At 49.7% G+C, this 19,593-nt stretch overlaps 1 protein-coding gene across 9 annotated transcripts in view; it reads left to right on the plus strand.

The window, feature by feature from the left end:
- Window positions 1-19,593, plus strand: part of HUWE1 (HECT, UBA and WWE domain containing E3 ubiquitin protein ligase 1) — a 234,366-nt gene that overhangs the window by 43,269 nt on the left and 171,504 nt on the right. For all 9 annotated transcript variants that reach the window (XM_073590844.1, XM_073590843.1, XM_073590850.1 and 6 more), the window contains exon 16: window positions 4,601-4,706. In XM_073590844.1, the coding sequence (XP_073446945.1) occupies window positions 4,601-4,706 (106 nt within the window). The remainder of the gene's footprint in view (window positions 1-4,600; window positions 4,707-19,593) is intronic.

Genomic DNA, 19,593 nt, shown 5'->3' on the forward strand with positions numbered 1-19,593 from the left:
GGGGGAAAAAACTAGAGCAAATTTTGGAGCATGTGGTAGGGGTCATCCCACGGGAGATAGGAAAAATTAGGACTTTAAAAGAAGGAGAGGATCGGGCTATATGTTTAAAGGGCCCTCTACTTCCTCCAAAAAAATCTCCCCAATGACATCAGGTTGGAGGTAGGGCGAGGACTTTTTCTCTTCCTTCCCGCATGGGCAAAATATCTCCCCCAGTACATGGGTCCTGAGCATAATCAAGGACTGTTTAAAAAATAAAAAATAAAATTCACCCGTCCGCCCAAGCGAACCTTTATAATGACACCCCAAAGGAAAGCCCAAGAGCAACAACTGACCCTGGAGACGGAAGTCTTTGGACTAGTGCAAAAACGAGTCCTACAGGGGGTCCCAGTTCAAGAAGAAGGAAAGGGGCTTCTACTCCCCCCTCGCTTTAATACAAAAACCAGATGGCTCTTGGAGGACCATATTTAATCTGAGGAGGCTCAATTAGTGGGTAGACAATTGCTCCTTCAAAATGGAGTCAATCAATACGGCCACAAAAATCCTGTTCCAGCACTGCCTCATGGCAGTGATAGACTTAAAAGATGCCTACTATCATATCCCAATCCACCGGGTGTATCAAAAGTACTTGAGAGTAGTGCTCTATGTCCAAGGTCAGGTCAAACACTACCAATACGCAGCTCTTCTGTTCGGCCTGTCTACAGCCCCCAGAGTCTTCACCAAGGTGATGGCTGAGGTAATGTCATTTCTTCGTTCCCGGGACATGGTGATCGTCCCATACCTGGACGACTTTCTTGTCATAGGGAGGTCGGAGACCCATTGCACACACCAAGTGAAGTGATATTAACGTTACTAAGGCTAGGATGGATAGTTAACATCCCCAAGTCGAGACTAACAGCAGTAAAGGTGCAATCCTTCCTAGGGCTAATACTGGACTCCGAGCGACAGCGCTGCTTCCTACCAGGAAACAATGTGACCAGAATAAGGGGGCTAGCTCGCACAGCAATACAAAGGCCAGCTATAACACTGAGGAACGCAATGTCCCTTTTAGGCTCGTTGACATCATGCATACCCGCGGTAGCGTGGGCACAGTACCACTTAAGACAACTGCAGTGGGATGTTCTGTCAGCGCAGAAACAATTGAAAGGGCGTTTAGAGGGCGAACTATGTCCCTCCAAGGAGGTAAGAAACTCCCTACTCTGGACTATAGAAGAGCATCTAACAACCGGTGTCCCGTGGCAGAAACCAATCGAGGACCTCATTACAACCAACGCAAGTGCCACAGGGTGGGGAGCACACCTGAGATCCCACTCGATACAGGGAACCTGGTCCTCGCTAGAAAAGGATCACGGTTCAAATGTAAAAACTATGGGCAGTAGAGAAAGCCGTGAAACTTTTTTTTTCTCCCCTTGCTTTGGGGCTGCCACACCCGAGTCATGACGGGCAATCGTGCAGTGGTAGCTTACATCAACCACCGGGGGAGGGGAAAGATCTCTGGGCCTCATGAAAATACCAAATCTACTTTTCCAGTTAGCTGGACAACATCTGTTGTCCATCACGGCACTGCATATAAGGGGTGTTGAAAATACACAAGCAGAATTCCTGAGTCGCAGACACCTAAGACAGGGGAATGGTCCCTAAACCCCCAAGCTTTCCAACACATAGTTCAGGCTTGGGGCAAACCAGAAATAGACCTGTTCGCCACCTCACGCAACAGCGGGGTCAGGAAGTTCTGCTCACTGAATTAAAAAGAAAATACCTTCGCAGTAGATGCCCTACAAATACCCTAGAAGTTCCCCCCTGATAAAAAAGATCCCCGTAGTAGTCCGGAAAATCAGGGAGGATCGAGCAAGAATAATTCTTATAGCTCCATTTTGTCCAAGGAGACCTTGGTTCTCCCTTCTGGGACTCATGTCAGTGACTGATCCATGGATCTTACCAGAGGTTCCAGACCTATTCTCCCAGGGACCGGTGGTCCACTCTCAGGTGGGGGGGCTTCCATCTGGCAGCCTGGATTCTGGGATTCTCACCAGGTTTAGTCTCCACCCTTTTGAAAAGTAGGAAACCTATAACATCCCAAATCTACGGTAGAACGTGTAAAAAGTTCCTAGGCTTCCTGGGGGAGCCTTTGGTGGATGTAGCTCCAGTGGGACCTATCCTAGAGTTCCTTCAGTCGGGGCTGCAACGCGGGTTGGCCACTGGCACCCTCAGGGTCCAGGTCTCAGCCCTGGGGGCCCTGTATGGCTGCGGTTTATAAAGTCCTGTGGCAGATCGAGGCCGGTCATTATCCCAAGGATAATTCCCTGAGACCTGAATCTAGTCTTAGAGGCTTTAACCAAAGATCCCTTTGAACCATTACATGAACTGTCACCAAAACTACTCACCGTATTATTGGTAGTCTTAACATTGGCCCGTAGAGTGAGTGACCTACAAGCTCTATCTATATGCCCTCCATATACGCAGATCTTGGATGACAGGCCGGGTCTGGTCTTAGAACCACTCTATCTCCCCAAGGTGGTCCAAAACTTTCATAGGACTCAAGAGATCTCCTTGCCATTTTTCTGTAATAATCCTAAAAACCCTGGGGAGCAAAAGTTCCATACATTGGACGTAAAGATATTACAATAAATGTCAATAACTAATCAGTAGAGGAAAGATCAGTCCCTGTAGCTTTTCTGGGTAGTAGAAAAGGGTACGGGGTAGCTAAGAGTAACATTGCCAGATGGATCAGGGAGGCCATTATGTTATCCTACTCTGCAAGTGGCGCTCCGGTTCCAGAAGGCATCAAGGCTCGCTCCACCAGAGCCGTGGCTGCCTCCTGGGCAGAGAAGGCTGAGGTATCGATTGAGCAGATTTGTAAAGCCGCTACTTGGTCCTCACCTTCGACCTTTTCTTAAGCACTAACGACTTGATCTATCTTCCTCTACTGACCTAACCTTTGGTAGAAGGGCGCTGCAAGCGGTGGTCCCTCCCTAGGGTGTCTTATTCTACAAAAGTCTCTCATGTGTGCCGTCATGGGAGACGGGAAAACACCTAGGTTACTTACCGGTAGCCGGTTTATCCGGAGCCCATGACGGCACCTGTATATTCCCCCCCTTATCACTCCTTTGGTGTGCACTATAGTTTGGGTGCTTTTTTTTTAGTAAGATATAATGTGGTGATAGTTTTACCATGTGTACTAACCCGGGGGGCCTCTCATGCTCTGTAAACCAACTGAAGCGAGGGAGAGGTACCGCCCCTTTTATCTTCAGTAGGGTTCCTGTCCTGGCTGGGCGGATCCCCTCTCTCATGCGTGCCGTCATGGACTCCGGAAAAACCGGCTACCGGTAAGTAACCTTGGTGTTTTTATTTTTTTTATTTTTAACATTCTATATTTTATTATTGATGCTTCATAGGCAGCATCAATAGTAAAAAGTTGGTCACACTTGTCAAGCACTATGCTTGACAAGTGTGACCAACCTGTCAATCACTTTTCAAATCGCTTGGAAAAGCGCAAGCATTCTGCAAGCTAAACGCTTGTTATGTGGGAGAACGCATGCGAATTCTGCATGCGTTTTACTCGCGTCAGGTAGTTGCGGAAATGCTTGCATTTCTGCAACGTGGGCACATAGCCTAAGGGGTCTTTTTTCTCCCTAACCTTTTAAGGTACCCAACACCTATAACTGTTGGACACATACCAGTTTCCGTTGGCTTCTTCTCCCCCACCCCCTTACACTCTTGTCTGTGTCTCGCTGACACTTGCGCCCTTTTGTCTCTCGCTGCCCCCCCCTTTCTGTCTCGCTGCCCCCCCTTGTGCCCTTTTCTGTCTCTTGCTGCCACCCCCCCCTTGCACCCTTTTTCTGTCTCTCGCCCCCTTTGTGCCCTTTTCTCTCTCACTGCCCCTTCTTGCGCCCTTTTCTGTTTCTCGCTGCCTCCCCTTGCGCCCTTTTCTGTCTCTCGCTGCCCCTCTTTGCACCCTTTTCTTTCTGTCACCCACCCTTGCGCCCCCTTTTTATGTCTCTCGCTGCCACCCTTGCGCCCTATTCTGTGTCTCGCTGCCACCCCACCTTGCACCCTTTTCTGTCTCTCGCTGCCACCCCCTTTGCGCCCTTTTTTTCTCTCGCTGCCACCCCCTTGCACTCTTTGCCCTATCCTTTCTCTCTCGCTGCCCCCCTGCGTCTTTTTCTGTTTGTAGCTGCCCCCCTTGCGCCCTTTTCTGTCTCTGCCCCTCCTTACAGCCTTTTGTTTCTCGCTGCCACCCACCCTTGCACCCTTTTCTCTTGCTACCCCCCTTGCGCCCTTTCCTTTCTCTCGCTGCCCCCCTTGTGCCCTTTCCTTTCTCGCTGCCCCCCCTGCGTCTTTTTCTGTCTCTCGCTGCCCCTCCTTACACCCTTTTCTGTTTCTCGCTGCCACTCACCCTTGCGCCCTTTTCTGTCTCTCTTGCTGCCCCCCCCCTTGCGCCTTTTTCTGTCTCTCGCTGCCACCCTGCGCCTTTTTGGGGAGAGTCATGAAGAACCCAGACACATGATAGGTAACTAATCCTGCTGATTCCAGAAAATTCGACAGAACTTGAGGTATGTTTGTTTTTATTCTAACTTTATTCTTACTCTCGTTTTCTTCTCAGCATGAAGTTGATTTGTGCAGGAAAGAGTGTCCATTTGTCATTAAACCAAAAATCCAGCGCCCCAGCACTGTTCAAGAGGGAGAAGAGATGGAAACTGACATGGAAGGTAGTTAACTGTCAATTCACTTCTGCTTGTAAAGCCGCTTCTCATTCTCCATGTGTTATGTTCATTTATATGGTTATTCCCAGAATAACAAATTATCTCCTCGTTGTGGGATAGGGGATAATGTACTAATCGCTAGTGGACTGACCTCTGAACCCCTAAGCAATCCCAAGATCCGGTCTCTGGGACCCCTGACATCACAACTTTTTCCTGCAGGTCCACAAGCAAAGAAATAGAAACCGTGCATAGTGGTCTCTTCTCCATTCAAACCTTGGCTCTACCGAGCCCAATTCTTTAAGATTGATGGGGTCCTAGCAGTCAACTTGCAGATCATTTGAAGTCTATCACTTGTCCCATGGATAAGGGAATAATTATTTTAAAATTAATCTGTCACTGTGTTTGCTACCTCATCTGACAGCAGCATGAGGTGGGGGCAGAGACCCTGATTCCAGCAAAAGATCACTTAGTTTACTGGGTGTGGCAGATATAGCTGTTCTCTGAATGCTCAGCTGTGTATAACCCCTCCCACACCACTGATTGTCAGCTTTTTGTGTACACTGTGTATAGACAGAAAACTGCTAATCAGTAGTGGGGGTGCCTTGTCCGGTAGTGATGATCTTCTGATAAAACACTGATTTCTCTATCGCTTCATTGGGGGACACAGAAACCATGGGTGTATGCTGCTGCCACTAGGAGGCTGACACTATGTATAGAAAAAGGTTAGCTCCTCCTCCGCAGTATACACCCCACCGACCTGCACTAATTTCTTCAGTTTAGCTTGGTGTCAGTAGGAGGTGGACACGGGTCTTTCATTAGACCCATATCTACCTCAGTGTGCGTCGTTTCCTTTTCAGGTTCTGGAGGGATACAGAGTGAATAGTCACATCTGTAGTCCCACAAAGAGACTGAGTACGGCGTGTACTGCCACCCCGTATCCTCGTAGCTCTCCACGGCAGGACCAAGAGCCCTGAGCACGGATGCGTGTCAGGCGATCCAGCTGGTCCTCACCCCCGTCTCCCACCCACTTGCCCACCAGAGCCTGTCGGTCTGGAAGAGACGCGGACATCCTTCTATAGAAAAGACAGGATCATGAGAAGAGCCTCAGGTAGAGGGTAAGTATGGGACCCCGGAGTGCAAGCCCTTCCTTTCCCTACCCTCTCTCCCATGAAGCTGCACCTAGCCCTTTTCATTTGGGCAGCCACGCCGAAGGCTCGGGTACCTTGTGGAGCGGGCACCCCGAGTGGCATTTCCCCAGGTATCACGGCTCCCCCATGCCCCCCTCCCCTCTCCCCGGCTGCACTTATCTTAGGGTACCGTTACACTTAGCGATGCACCAGCGATCCCGATAACGATATGGATCGCTGGTGCATCGCTAAGTGGTCGCTAGTGAGCTGCCACACAGGCAGATCTCACCAGCGATATAGCAGGGGTCGGGGTCGGGGTCGCTTCTTACCTGTCAGACGAGGCGATCCTGACGTCCTCCCGCCCGCGTCCACGCGTCGCTCGTCGGCGCCACAGGAAGCGCCCGACGAGAAACGGCCCAGGACATTCTCGCGCGATCAGCGATGGGCAGCGGGGGAGCCGGTCGGAGGTAAGTATCAGACATAGCGATATCGCTAGCACGTCACAAAACCAGTGACGTTATAGCGATATTGCTAGCGATATCGCTATATGTAACGGGCCCTTTATTCCAGCAGCCAGGCGGCGGGCACAGATCCTGGTTCAGCTCAGCAGCCAGGCGGCGGGCATAGATCCATAGTGGCGCGATCACGCGGTTGTGCAGCGCCGCTCCCCGCCGGCTGCCGCATCTAATCCAGGCCCCCGGCTTCATTTGGGGCCTTGTCCAGCGTCGCGGCCACGCCCCCCCCCCCCTCCCTCCACGTCAGCGCTCCGGAGGCGGCGCTCAGCCCCCTAGCCTGCCTATCAGCAGCGGGCGGTCCCATCCTTGCCTGCAGTTAGTACCGCCCTCCTCCCTGTCGCCTCAAGGAAGCGCGCGCTTTTTCCTCCGGGCTCCCCTCAGGCGGCCGCCATTTTCCCCAGCCTGTCAGCCGGACTCTGTCGCCTTTTCTGTGGCCACTGCATACGGACGAGCTGTGCAGCAGCCCTCGCTGGAAGCATCCACAGGACACCGGACCGTGAGTAGCTCTGCAACTGCAGACTGACACCCTCCTCTGCCTCCTGTCCCCCAACCTTCCGACACTGCTTCAGTCACTTCCCTCACTAGGTCTAACTCTAAGCCTGATCGTGCTCGTCCTCCGGCTTCCACTTGCACCTTTGTCAAGTTCTTTGCATGCTCTTCTTGCAAACGCAAACTTCCCTCAGGTCAGTCCACTCTTGCCCTCTGCATCGACTGCAGCAACCCCATCCAGGCCGCCGCCCAGGAGCCCCCTATTATTCAACGCGAGAGCGAATCTCCCATTCCTGACTGGGCTTCTTCCCTATCTCAATCAGTGGCTGATCTCACTAGGGTGTCTCAGTCCCTAGTGGCAGTTCTTGATAGGTTGCCCCTGGACACCTCTGCAGGACCCAGCAGGTCACAAGAGGTTCCATCTGAACCAGCCAGCATGAGCTACAAAAGACCCAGGTGGGAACTCCGGCCGGAATCGCCCCCTCGCTCCATCTCACCACATAGTCCTTCCCAGCAGTCTCCTTCCCGCGCCTCCTCACCTGAGTCAGGCAAAGCGTTCTCGGATGCACCATTCGAGGAGATTTTAGAGCTGGATTCGGACCATACCGCGGACATGAAGGTTACGGTACAGAACCTCTTTGCAGCGATTAACCATACTTTCTAGATTTCAGACTCCCTTGCGAAACCCTCAGATCAGGAGGTTTCGTTCAGATGTGCAGAAACACCTTTCAGAGTTTTCGCTCCTCATTCTGAGTTTGCCAAGCTCCTCACCAGGGAAAGGGAAAATCCGACCAGGCGCTTTCAAAGAGGAAAGCGCCTCGGCGTGCTGTATCCATTCTCTCGAGCTCACCGACAACTGGTCGGCTTCTCCTTCTGTAGACGCTCCTGTGTCCAGACTATCTAACAGCACAGTCCTTCTGATTTCAGGTGTGGCAGCTTTGAAGGATTCTAACGACCGGATCATAGAATCCTTAGCAAAGTCAGCATTCGAAGCGGCTGCGACGGAGCTCAGCCCAGCCTTTGTGTCCACTTGGGTAGCAAAGGCCATAGCTACTTGGGCAGAAGATCTTCGCCAAGGCATTCTTGATAGAGCCCAACCAGATCTCCCATGCAGGGGAATATTTGGTCGCCGCCTCCTTAGATGCCGCCTCTTGCGCAACTCAAGCGTCCAGCAACTTGGTGGCAATCCGGCGTACAATTTGGCTCAAGGCTTGGCAGGCGGATTTGTCTTCAAAAAGGTCCCTTACCAACCTGCCCTTTCAGGGTGCGTGTCTCTTTGGATCCCAGCTGTACCAGATTATCAAGGACGCCACTGGGGGCACAAGCTCTCTTCTCCCTCAGTCCAAGCCTCGTAGACCTCCTCCAAGGCGTCAGTTTCGCCCCTTTCGGTCTTTCCATTGCGGCGGCGGAACCTTTTTCCAACCAACAAAGGCCGCAAGCATGCCAGGATAGGAAGAAGGTCTCCTTTAGACCCACTCCAGCCTGGTGATCTCACTCCTCCCAGGGCAGATCCTCCAGGTCCAGGACTTCAAGGTCCACCTCGGCATGACTATCTACAAAGTCCCGAGGCACCTTTCCAACTGGGCGGCTGACTCCTTTTCTTCAAAGACGTCTGGCTTGCCTCAGAAGACGCTTTGGTCAGGGAAGTTGTATCCTCAGGATACAAGATAGGGTTTGTTTCTCGGCCCCGGGATCGCTTCTTCGAATCCGGATGCCTATCTGCATGTCCCCATCTTTCCAGGGCATCAGAAATTCCTGAGCTTCGCTGTTCATCAGGACCACTACCAGTTTGTTGCTCTGCCATTCGGCCTCCACCGCGCCCAGAGTGTTTACAAAGATCATGGCGGTGTTGATGGCCCTGTTGAGGATCAGAGGTCTCGTACTCTTCCCGTACCTCGACGACATTCTAATCAAGGCTCCGTCTTTTCACCAGATTCTCCAAAGTCTTACCATCGTTCTAGACACTGTCTGTTATGAGCTCATTTTCTCCTTCACCTTTGATGTCCGATGAACTCCCTCTGCTGGTGAAAGGAGGTAGTGAAATTGATTTGGATGGGAAAAACCTGTCATCTGAACAGGTGGAGTGTGATTGGACACCCGGAATCTGAGTGGATACAAGGCCGCCGACACCCTGCTGGGTTGCTGGTGATCCTCTCTGCTCTGAGCTCTGGCCTCCAGTTTAGTCCTGTCTACTAAAGCTAAGTTTTTGCTCTGCTATTGTTCCATGAGATTTTGTCTGGTTTATTTAGGGTTTGTGTTCAGCCAGCCCTGGTTGGGACTGGCTGAACTCCATTTTTGTCTCTGATCAGTTGATCTTTGCTCTGTTTTCAGAATATACCTGAGTGCTGATATAGTGATTTTGAAGTCTAGTGACAAAAGGGCCTTTTCTATCAGACGTGTTGGACATTATTTTTGGCAGGGTTTTTGCATGATTGCAGACAGTTGCTTTTCTTTCCTGTCCTATCTAGTTAGTGAGGGCCCCATCGTTTGCTCAGCCTGTCTTTCTGTCTTTGTGTTTTCATCTGTTTTCACCGTCAATACATGTTGGGGGCTGTCTATTGCTTTGGGGTCTGCTCTGGGGCAGTTTAGATTTCCCCTTTTTCTTTCTTTAGGTTTACTTAGTTCTCCGGCTGTGAACGAGGTGTCTAGGACCACCGTAGGAACACCCCCACGGCTACTGTTAGTTGTTGTGAATAGGATCAGGGGTCTGCAATCCGCTAGCTACCAACCTCTCCGGTTTTCTGGACTTGGCTTGTATTTTTGTTTTTTCCTCCTCCAGTGACTCCTTCATAACACCTGTCCAGTTTCGGGTGGCTCGTAAACAAGTAGTAGTCCTGCCTCGTTCCGACTCAACACCTTGTGTTTCTAGGCTTATTGTTCGACACCCGTCGATCGAGGGTCTTTCTCCCGGAAGAGAAGTTGATCTCGCTGCGACGAGATCTTTCCGGTCAGCCATGAAGGTCTTGGGAAAGATGGTGGCGACGACCGAAGCGATCCCCTTTGCTCAATTTCACACAAGACTGCTTCAACAGGCCATTCTGTCTCAGTGGAACTGGTCCGTTCTCTCCCTGGATCATCCAATTCGCCTCTCATCCCGGGTCAAACAGTCCCTCAATCGGTGGCTGACGTCACCTCTTATTTCCCTGGGCCAGTCATTCCTTCCGATTCACTGGCAGATTGTGACAACGGACGCCAGCCTTCTCGGCTGGGGAGCTGTGTTTCGCAATCAGACTGTTCGGGGTCGGTGGTCGTCTCAAGAGCAACTCTACCGATCAACGTCCTCGAGATACGGGCGATTTATCTGTCTCTCATTCACTGGGTAAGGCTTCTCAGGGGTCTGCCGGTCTGGATTCAGACACATGCCACTGCTGTGGCATTATGTCAACCACCAAGGAGGGACACGGAGCTCCTCGGCTCTACCGGAAGTGTCCAAAATTCTCCACTGGGCAGAGGTATCTGTCCAGCGATATCCACAGTGCACAATCCCGGCATGGACAACTGGGCCGCCGATTTTCTCAGCCGCGAGGGTCTTGCGGCGGGAGAGTGGTCCTTGCATCCAGACGTCTTTCATCAGCTTTGCCGTCGTTGGGGATCTCCGGACGTGCACCTGCTAGCGTCTCGACTGAACAGGAAGGTCCCACAGTAAGTATCGAGGGCCAGAGATCCTCTCGCAGTGGGCATCGATGCTCTGACCATTCCCTGGTCGCAGTTCAAGTTCCCCTATCTGTTCCCTCCCCTTCCTCTTCTCCCCAAGCTGTTGAAGGTCAAGGCGGAAGGGGTACCAGTCATCCTCATCGCTCCGGATTGGCCCAGAAGAGCTTGGTTCGTGGACATCATCAACCTTCTCGCGGACGCCCCCTGGAAGCTTCCAGATAGAGCAGATCTGCTGTCTCAAGGTCCAATCTCTGCTGCTCAAAAAAAAAAAAAAAAGTTTTTTCTAATATCTAATGTGTCTCCTCCCATTCAGTTTCATCCCATTGCTTCTAGTCTTTCCTTGTGCAAATGAGAATAAAGTTGATCCTTCTACAATGTGACAGCCCTTTAGATATTTGTAGACAGCTATTAAGTCTCCTCTCAGTCTTCTCTTCTGCAAACTAAACATTCCCAAATCCTGCAACCTTTCCTCATAAGACAGGGTTTGCAGACCGGTCACTATTCTGGTCGCTCTTTTCTGAACTTGTTTGTTGATGTCTTTTTTAAAATGTGGTGCCAAAACTGGACACAATATTCCAGATGAGGTCTGACGAAAGAGGAGTAGAGGGAAATAATGACTTCACGTGATCTAGACTGTATGCTTCTGTTAATACATCCTAGAATTGCATTTGCCTTTTTTGCTGCTGCATTACTGTTGACTCATATTTAGTCTGTGATCTATTAGTATACCCAAGTCTTTTTCACATAGCCCTATTCCTCCCATTCTGTATATGCTTTTTTCATTTTTATTGCCCAGATGTAGTACTTTGCATTTCTCCCTGTTAAAAACCATTCTGTTAGTTGCTGCCCACTTCTCCAGTTTATTTATATCTTTTTGAATCCTCTCTCTCTCTTCTCTAGTATTAGCTATCCCTCCTAGCTTTGTGTCATCAGCAAATTTAATCAGTTTACCCTCAATTCCTTCATCTAAATCGTTGATAAAGATGTTGAACAATACAGGGCCCAGGACAGAACCCTGTGGTACCCCACTTGAGACATTCTTCCAACTGGATGTGCAGCCATTTACGACCACTCTTTGGGTCCGATCACTAAGCCAGTTATGAATCCACCTAATAGTTGCCTTGTCCATTCCATACTTAGTCATTTTTTCAATAAGGATTGTATGAGATACTTTGTCAAATGCTTTGCTGAAGTCAAGATATACTATATCTACAGCATTTCCTTGCTCCACCCAATCAGTGATTCCGTCATAGAAGGAAATTAAGTTAGTCTGACATGACTTATTAGTTACAAACCCATGCTGACTTTGTTTAATCACTTCATTCTTATCCAGGTACTGACATACATGTTTAATAATTTGTTCAAAGATCTTTCCTGGTATAGAAGTCAGACTCACCGGCCTATAGTTGCCTGGGTCCACCTTCTTCCCCTTTTTTGAAGATAGGAACAACATTTGCTCTTCTCCAGTCTTCTGGCACTTCTCCTGTTCTCCAAGAATTTTCAAAGATTATGGAGAGGGGGTCAAAAATGTCTTCTGCTATCTCCTTCAGTACTCTGGGGTGTAATTCATCTGAACCTGGAGACTTGAATTCATTTAGGTTAGCTAAGTGTTTCCTCACTATCTTTCTGTTTATAGATATCCTGGATTCTTCTATTCACTTAATAGGACAGTGAACAACAGTTGATGATACATTTCCTTTCTGAGAGAAAACAGATGCAAAATAGGAATTTAAAAGTTCAGCCTTCTCAACATCCTGTCTTACCATTTCATCATTTTCATCCTGTAAAAATCCTATAGCATCTTTGACTTTCCTTTTACTTTTGGCATATCCCCAAAATCCTTTATTGCTTTTGACATCTCTTGCAAGCCTCAATTCATTTTCAGCTTTAGATAATCTGATTTGTGCCCTGCAGGTTCTGCAGACAGCATTATAATCATCTTTAGATATGCCTCCCTCTTTCCATTTTACAAACATTTTTTTTTCTTCCTTTTTAGCATGTGCTTAAGTTCTGTGTTCATCCATCCTGGTTTCCTTAAATGCTTCCTAGTCTTCCTTCTTTTTGGAATTGTTATCAACTGTGCTTTGAGAATTTCATTTTTATTCGGTCGTCCATGACAGCACCACCTGGGAGAGAGAGGATCCGCCCTTCAGGAACAGGAAACCTACAGATACAAAAGGGCGGCACCTCTCCCACGCATCAGTTGGTTTCCTGTTCCAATAGGACGGGACTTCCTACAGATGGTCCATCATGGAGTCGTCGAGGGATTCCCAGGCCGGCTGACCGACCCAGGTAGCGGGGGGGGTCTCCTACCTCGGTCAAGCTCGGGTCCCTGGATGCGCCACGGTGGGGCCGGGTAGGTCACCACGACAGTGGTTGGAGCAGGCGGAGCAGAGGGTCCGGTGGACAGCCGTCTCCATAGGGCCGGCACAAGGTACGTATGACCCCTGGAACCCCTCCTGTTGCATCCACCCGGTCTCCGCTTGCTCCTCTCTCTCTCTCTCTCCGGGGGCTGGCGGTCGCGCCTGTGCGGCGGGCGCAGGTCGGCGCATGTGGGGGCGGCAGGCATTCCGGAGCCGGGGGCGCCGTGCCGGCTCCTTTCCGCGCGCTCCCGCGGTCTTGATCGCGCGGCGGAAGTGACGCAGCGGAAGGGGCGGGGCCGGGAACGCCGAAACCAGAAGTCGGGTGCCCGCCGGCTTTCCGGAATGCGCCGCCGGTGCTCGGCGGTCTGGGGCGGCGCGCGGTACCCGGGGAGGGGGGGGGGGGGGTGGACGGAGCATGTGGGGGGGGGTAGTCGCGGGGGGGGGAGGACCCGGGGGGGAGGTGCCGCGCCAGAGCCCTGCTGACCCGGACACTGTGGGAGGCATTAAAAGACAGGAGGTGACGCTGCTGGGGTGCTTCTGAAGGCCCAGCAATGGATTCGACAGAAGCCCCCACAGAGCAGCAGGACGAGGCGCAGGAGCGCCCAGAGAAACAGGCCACAGTGAATTCACAGGCGAGTGGCCAGCAGAAGAGGAAACGGACGGGCGAACAAAGCCACAGAAGTTCCTCCAGGCTAAAGGACCCTCCTGCCTCCCTCCGTGACCCGGTACCTGCCTCATCTGCATGGGTAAGAGATCTCCGTGAATGTACCCTGATGCAGTGTTTTATTTTTGTTCTTTCGCAGGCAAGGAAAGCTACGGGGAAGCAGAAGCACAGGGAATGTGCCCTCTGTAATTGCCCTTTGCCAGACGGCCACCCTAAAAAGTTGTGTCAGCCATGCGTGCGACAAACGGTAGGGGTTGGATAGGGGTACCCTAGGGGTAGATTGACAGGCCCTTACACTCTTCCCCGTCCATACAGGTGGCGGAAGAAACACCGGACTTCACCACAAGCCTGAGGGAGATAATCAGGACAGAAATGAAGGCCCTATCTAAAAAAGACTCCTCTAAGGGAAGAGATGTTAACCTCTCTGGTTCAGAGTCCTCGGCCGCACCTGGAATCGATATCTCCTCAGATTCCCCGGCCTCCACTTCATCTTCAGAGGAAGACTCGAGCCGTTTCTGCTTTCCCTTAGACCAGATGGATAAGTTAGTTAAAGCAGTAAGGTCCACTATGGGGGTAGCAGACACAAAACCGGAGCTTTCGGCACAGGACGTGATGTTCGGAGGCCTAGATCCCAGAAAGCGCAGATCCTTCCCGTTGAATGATAAAGTCCAGAACCTAATAAATAGAGAATGGAAAAAGCCTGAAAAAAGAGGTTCTTTGCCACCAGCCTTCAAACGAAGGTACCCGTTTGATGACCCAGTGGTAACCAAATGGGACAAGGCCCCTAAGCTGGACGCGGCAGTGGCCAAAGCCTCCAAAAAGTCCTCCATACCTTTCGATGACATGGCCTCCTTAAAAGACCCGCTAGATAAAAAAGCGGATTCTTTTCTGAAAGGAACATGGGAGATGTCAGCGGGTGCATTGAGACCAGCGGTAGCGGCCACATGTACGGCCAGATCCTTGATGGTCTGGCTGGATCAGCTGGATTCCCAATTGAAGGATGGAACCTCGAGAGCATACATTCGAAAAGCCTTACCAGTTATCCAAAGTGCTGCTGCTTTTCTGGCTGATGCGTCAGCAGATTCTGCGAGGATGGCGGCTAGGACCGCAGGTTTATCCAACGCAGCTTGAAGGGCTCTCTGGTTAAAATGCTGGCCAGGAGACATCCAGGCCAGATCTCGACTCTGTTCCATTCCTTGTGAGGGCGAATACCTGTTTGGGCCCATCCTGGATGAACTTTTAGAGAAGGCCGGGGACGATAAAGAGAAGTTCCCCAGTCTGCCGAACCCCTCTTTTAGACGCCCCTTTACCAGGAAAGGATATTTCCGTAGGAGGCCGTCCAGGGATCAGGGCAGATGGGACGACAAAAGAAGGAGAGGTACTGGATTCATGTTCGGAGGAGGGGGGCGCCAGGAAGGTCCAGCACGGGACACTAAAAAGCCGCCCCAATGACTAGTTGCTCCGGTAGGGGGGAGACTAGCTGCCTTCTACCCGGCCTGGGCATTAATCTCTAATAGCAACTGGATACTGGGGGTGGTAACTGCGGGCCTACGACTAGAATTCTCCCGGGTTCCCCAAGATCGTTTTAAGGTCACTCCTCTTAGGTCATCCTCATCAGAACAGTCTGCCCTGGAAGCTGAAGTTCGGGATCTTTGCCATAAAAAGGTCCTAACTAAAGTTCCAGAGGAAGAAAGGGGGAAAGGTTTCTACTCCCCTTTGTTCCTGGTCCGCAAGCCAGACAGTTCTTTTAGGACCATAATAAATCTTAAATCCCTCAATGAATTCCTGGTCACACGTCCATTTAAGATGGAAACAATTAATTCAACAATAAAATTACTGTTTCAAAACTGCTTCATGGTGGTGTTAGATTTGAAAGATGCCTACTACCATATACCCATTCATGCAGATCATCAGAGTTTTCTCAGAGTGGCAGTGCAGTTAGATGGATCAGTTCAACATTTCCAGTATGCGGCCCTCCCCTTTGGGGTAGCAGTCGCTCCCCGTGTGTTTACTAAAGTAGTAGCGGAAGTTATGGCCCATCTACGTGAATCAGACATTTTAGTAGTTCCCTACTTAGATGACTTCTTGATTGTAGGGAAAACGGCTAACCATTGTTTGCAACAGCTACAAAGGGCAAGGTCTGCCCTAGAACGGTTAGGATGGCTGCTTAACATTAAAAAATCTCGGTTACAGCCGATGAGAATCCAACAATTCTTGGGCCTCATCCTAGATTCCGTAAAACAGGAATGCCGTCTGCCCCCAGAGAAGCTGGTTCGCCTACACGATCAGGTCCTGAACGCTTCCAATAACCCGACCATGTCCCTCAGGAAAGCCATGTCCCTTCTAGGTTCACTTTCCTCCTGTATCCCGGCGGTCCAGTGGGCCCAGTTTCATTCAAGAACTCTACAGGGCGAGGTCTTAAGACATCAAAAAATGCTTGGGGGTTACTTAGAGGGCCAGCTAACCTTGTCCCGAAACACAAGGGAGTCCCTAGAATGGTGGCTAGATGAGAATAATTTATCCAGAGGGGTTCCCTGGGAATATGACATATCCCGCATAATCACCACGAATGCTAGCCCTTCCGGTTGGGGGGCTCATATGGGGGAAATTCTGGTCCAGGGCCTATGGGAGCATCATCAGATAGAGATGTCATCCAACTTGAAAGAATTGACAGCAGTAGAGCTGGCGGCTAAAGAACTGCTTGTGTATCTACAGGGCCATCATGTGCGAGTGTTCTCCGACAATCTGGTCACCGTAGCGTATATCAACCACCAAGGCGGGACCCAATCCAAATCCCTGATGAATGTAGCAGAACGGCTGTTCCAGCTAGCAGAGCAGCATTTCCTATCATTAACAGCTCTACATATAAAGGGGAAAGAAAACACCACTGCAGATTTCCTGAGCCGCAATCTCTTAAGGCAAGGAGAATGGTCCCTAAAAAACTCTATCTTCGACCTGATTGTACAGAAGTGGGGACTGCCAGAGATAGATCTCTTCGCCACCAAAGAAAACAGGAAAGTAAGGCAGTTTTGCTCACTAAATCCCAGAGAAGACCCCCTGGCGGTAGACTCCTTTCTGATAAAGTGGGATTTCGGGCTATCCTATGCCTTCCCTCCCCTATCGCTATTACCTCTAGTGGTGAGGAAAATCAGGAGAGACAGAGCGAAAGTTATAGTGATCGCTCCATTTTGGCCCAGGAGGGCTTGGTTCTCATGCCTCAGGACCATGTCAGTGTCCGATCCTTGGGTCCTGCCGGAGATCCCGGATCTCCTATCCCAGGGCCCAGTCTTTCATCCTCAGGTGGCTGGCCTACATCTGACGGCGTGGAGTTTGAACGGACACTGCTGAAAGATAAAGGCTTCTCCCCAGACCTGGTTGACACTCTACTTAAAAGTAGAAAGATCACTACTACCAAGATCTATGTCAGAATTTGGAAGAGATTCCTAAAGAACTCTAGAGTAGTCGCTGGGGGTTCGGCTCCTATAAATCAAATCTTAGAATTTCTTCAGAAAGGTCTAGAAATGGGGCTCTCCACTAGTACCCTCAAAGTACAAGTTTCAGCCTTGGGGGGCCCTCTTTAGCTGCAACATCGCGGGTAATTACTGGGTCAGTAGATTCATCAAGGCAGCAGGTAGATCCAGGCCAGTGGTGAAGGATAGATTCATGCCATGGGACTTGAACCTAGTCCTCACAGCCATGACAGAAGCTCCATTCGAACCCATCTCATCAGCCTCTATAAAAAAACCTGTCCCTCAAGGTAGCCTTCCTGGTAGCTCTAACCTCAGCTCGTAGAGTAAGCGACATCCAGGCATTATCCAGGCGTCCTCCTTATTTACAGTTTAAGGACGATAGGGTAATACTCAGACCTGACCCGGCGTACTTACCGAAGGTAGTTTCTAGCTTTCATAGAACACAGGAAATAGTCCTTCCATCCTTCCTCCCTAATCCAGCTAATGAGAAGGAAGAGAAATTACACACCTTAGATGTTAGAGAATGCCTTAAAGAATATCTGGCGGTTACTGACCCCTGGAAAAAGGAGAATGCCCTATTTATCTCCCATCAAGGTCCCAGGAAAGGCTGTAGAGTGTCAAAAAATACACTAGCTAGGTGGATTAGAGAGGCTATTTCAATTGCATACACCTCAAAGGGCAGACCGGCACCTGCAAAACTGAGGGCGCATTCCACCAGAGCCATGGCGTCCTCGTGGGCCGAGAGATCAGAAGTCTCCATTGACCAGATATGTAAGGCGGCTACTTGGTCCTCTCCGAGCACCTTTTATAATCATTATAGGCTAGACTTGGGTGCTTCCACAGACCTCTCTTTTGGTATAAGGGTACTGCAGGCTGTAGTCCCTCCCTAAAATAGTTATTACTCTCTGTAAATCTCTCAGGTGGTGCTGTCATGGACGACCGAATAAAGTCTTAGTTACTCACCGGTTAACAGTATTTAACAGCACCCGTATATTCCCTCCCTTTAGTTTAAATTTGGGTGTTCACTTCTTCCTCTTGTATGTACACCGGTAAAGAATAGTTGTGTAAAGTACTGTATATAATTTTGCTATTAACCATTGTGGTCCTCTTGTGCTCTGTAATCCAACTGATGCGTGGGAGAGGTGCCGCCCTTTTGTATCTGTAGGTTTCCTGTTCCTGAAGGGCGGATCCCCTCTCCCAGGTGGTGCTGTCATGGACTCCGAAAAATACCGTTAACCGGTGAGTAACTAAGACTTTCAAGATTTCCCATCCTTTCTGGACATTTTTGTCTTTAAGGATATCCAGCCATTGGATCCCTCCAATTCTCTTTCTGAATCCCTTAAAATATGCCTTTCTGAAATCTAACCTTGACGTCTGAGTCTTCACAGGTCTTCCGCCTCTAGTTATCCAAAATTCTAAAATAGCATGGTCGCTACCTCCTAGGGTCCCAGCCACTTTTACCACCTCAACCATTTCCGCCGTTTATAAGGATTAGATCCAAGGTAGCAGATCCCCTTGTTTTCTCCCCTACCTTTTGGAAGATAAAGTTGTCAGCAAGAGAGGATAAGAATTTCCTTGACCTGCTAGTTTTGCCTGAGAGAGATTCCCAACAAATGTCTGGATAGTTGAAATCTCCCATGACAACTATGTCATATTTTTTGGAGAACTTGGCCATTTGATGCATAGAGTTCATCCATATCTTCAGCTTGCACAGGCGGCCTGTAGTAAATGCTAACAATGGTGTCCTTTCCATTGTTCTGTCCTTGTATTCTTACCCAAACAGTTTCCACAGAACTCCTAGTCTCTGAAGCTTCAATCTCTGTGCAGATATATGCGTTTCTAACATACAATGCGACACCTCCTCCTCGTTTATCAAGTCTGTTTCTTGCAAATAAGTTGTATCCTTCTAGTCTTGTATTCCAATCATGTGTATTGTCCCACCAAGTTTCAGTGATTCAAATGACATCATATTTCTTTTCCTGTGTTAGTTCCAATTCTCCTTGTTTGTTGCCCATGCTTTGTGCATTAGTATCGAAACCTTTTAGTTTGTGATTGGTTTCTCCTTTTCCAATATTTTTATTAGATTCTTTTGTCTTTGTTCTTCCTTTCCACTTCTAATAGCAGAGTTCTCAATAGCATTTGTCAGGTTTATAGCTTTTTCTGGTCTTTTGCTTCCCTTCCCATGTTGTTCTAGTTAAAGCTCTCCTTACAAGTGTAGCAAGGCGAATTCCAAATACATGCTTTCCAGTCTTCGTAAGGTGCACCCCATCTCTAGCAAGTAGTCCATCGTATAAGTAATTCACTCCGTGATCCAGAAATCCAAATCTTTGCTGACGGCACCATCGACGTAGCCAGTTGTTCACCTGCAGAATCTTATTCCACCTCCTTGCTCAATTTAACGGCGTGGCTGTTGAAATCGCGGTTCTTAAGCGGTCAGGTTTTTCAGATCGGGTTATTCACACCATGATTCGGGCTAGGAAACCATCGTCTTCCAGAATTTATCGTACGTGGAAGGCCTACTTTACTTGGTGCGAGGACAATGACGTTTCGCCCATGTCCTTTTCTCTCCCTTCTTTCCTGGCGTTCCTCCAGGCAACCCTAGATGCGGGCC

This window comes from Dendrobates tinctorius, unplaced genomic scaffold, assembly GCF_039654945.1.
Source record: "Dendrobates tinctorius isolate UK_male_01 unplaced genomic scaffold, ASM3965494v1 ptg000120l, whole genome shotgun sequence".
Classification (NCBI taxonomy): Eukaryota; Metazoa; Chordata; class Amphibia; order Anura; family Dendrobatidae; genus Dendrobates; species Dendrobates tinctorius.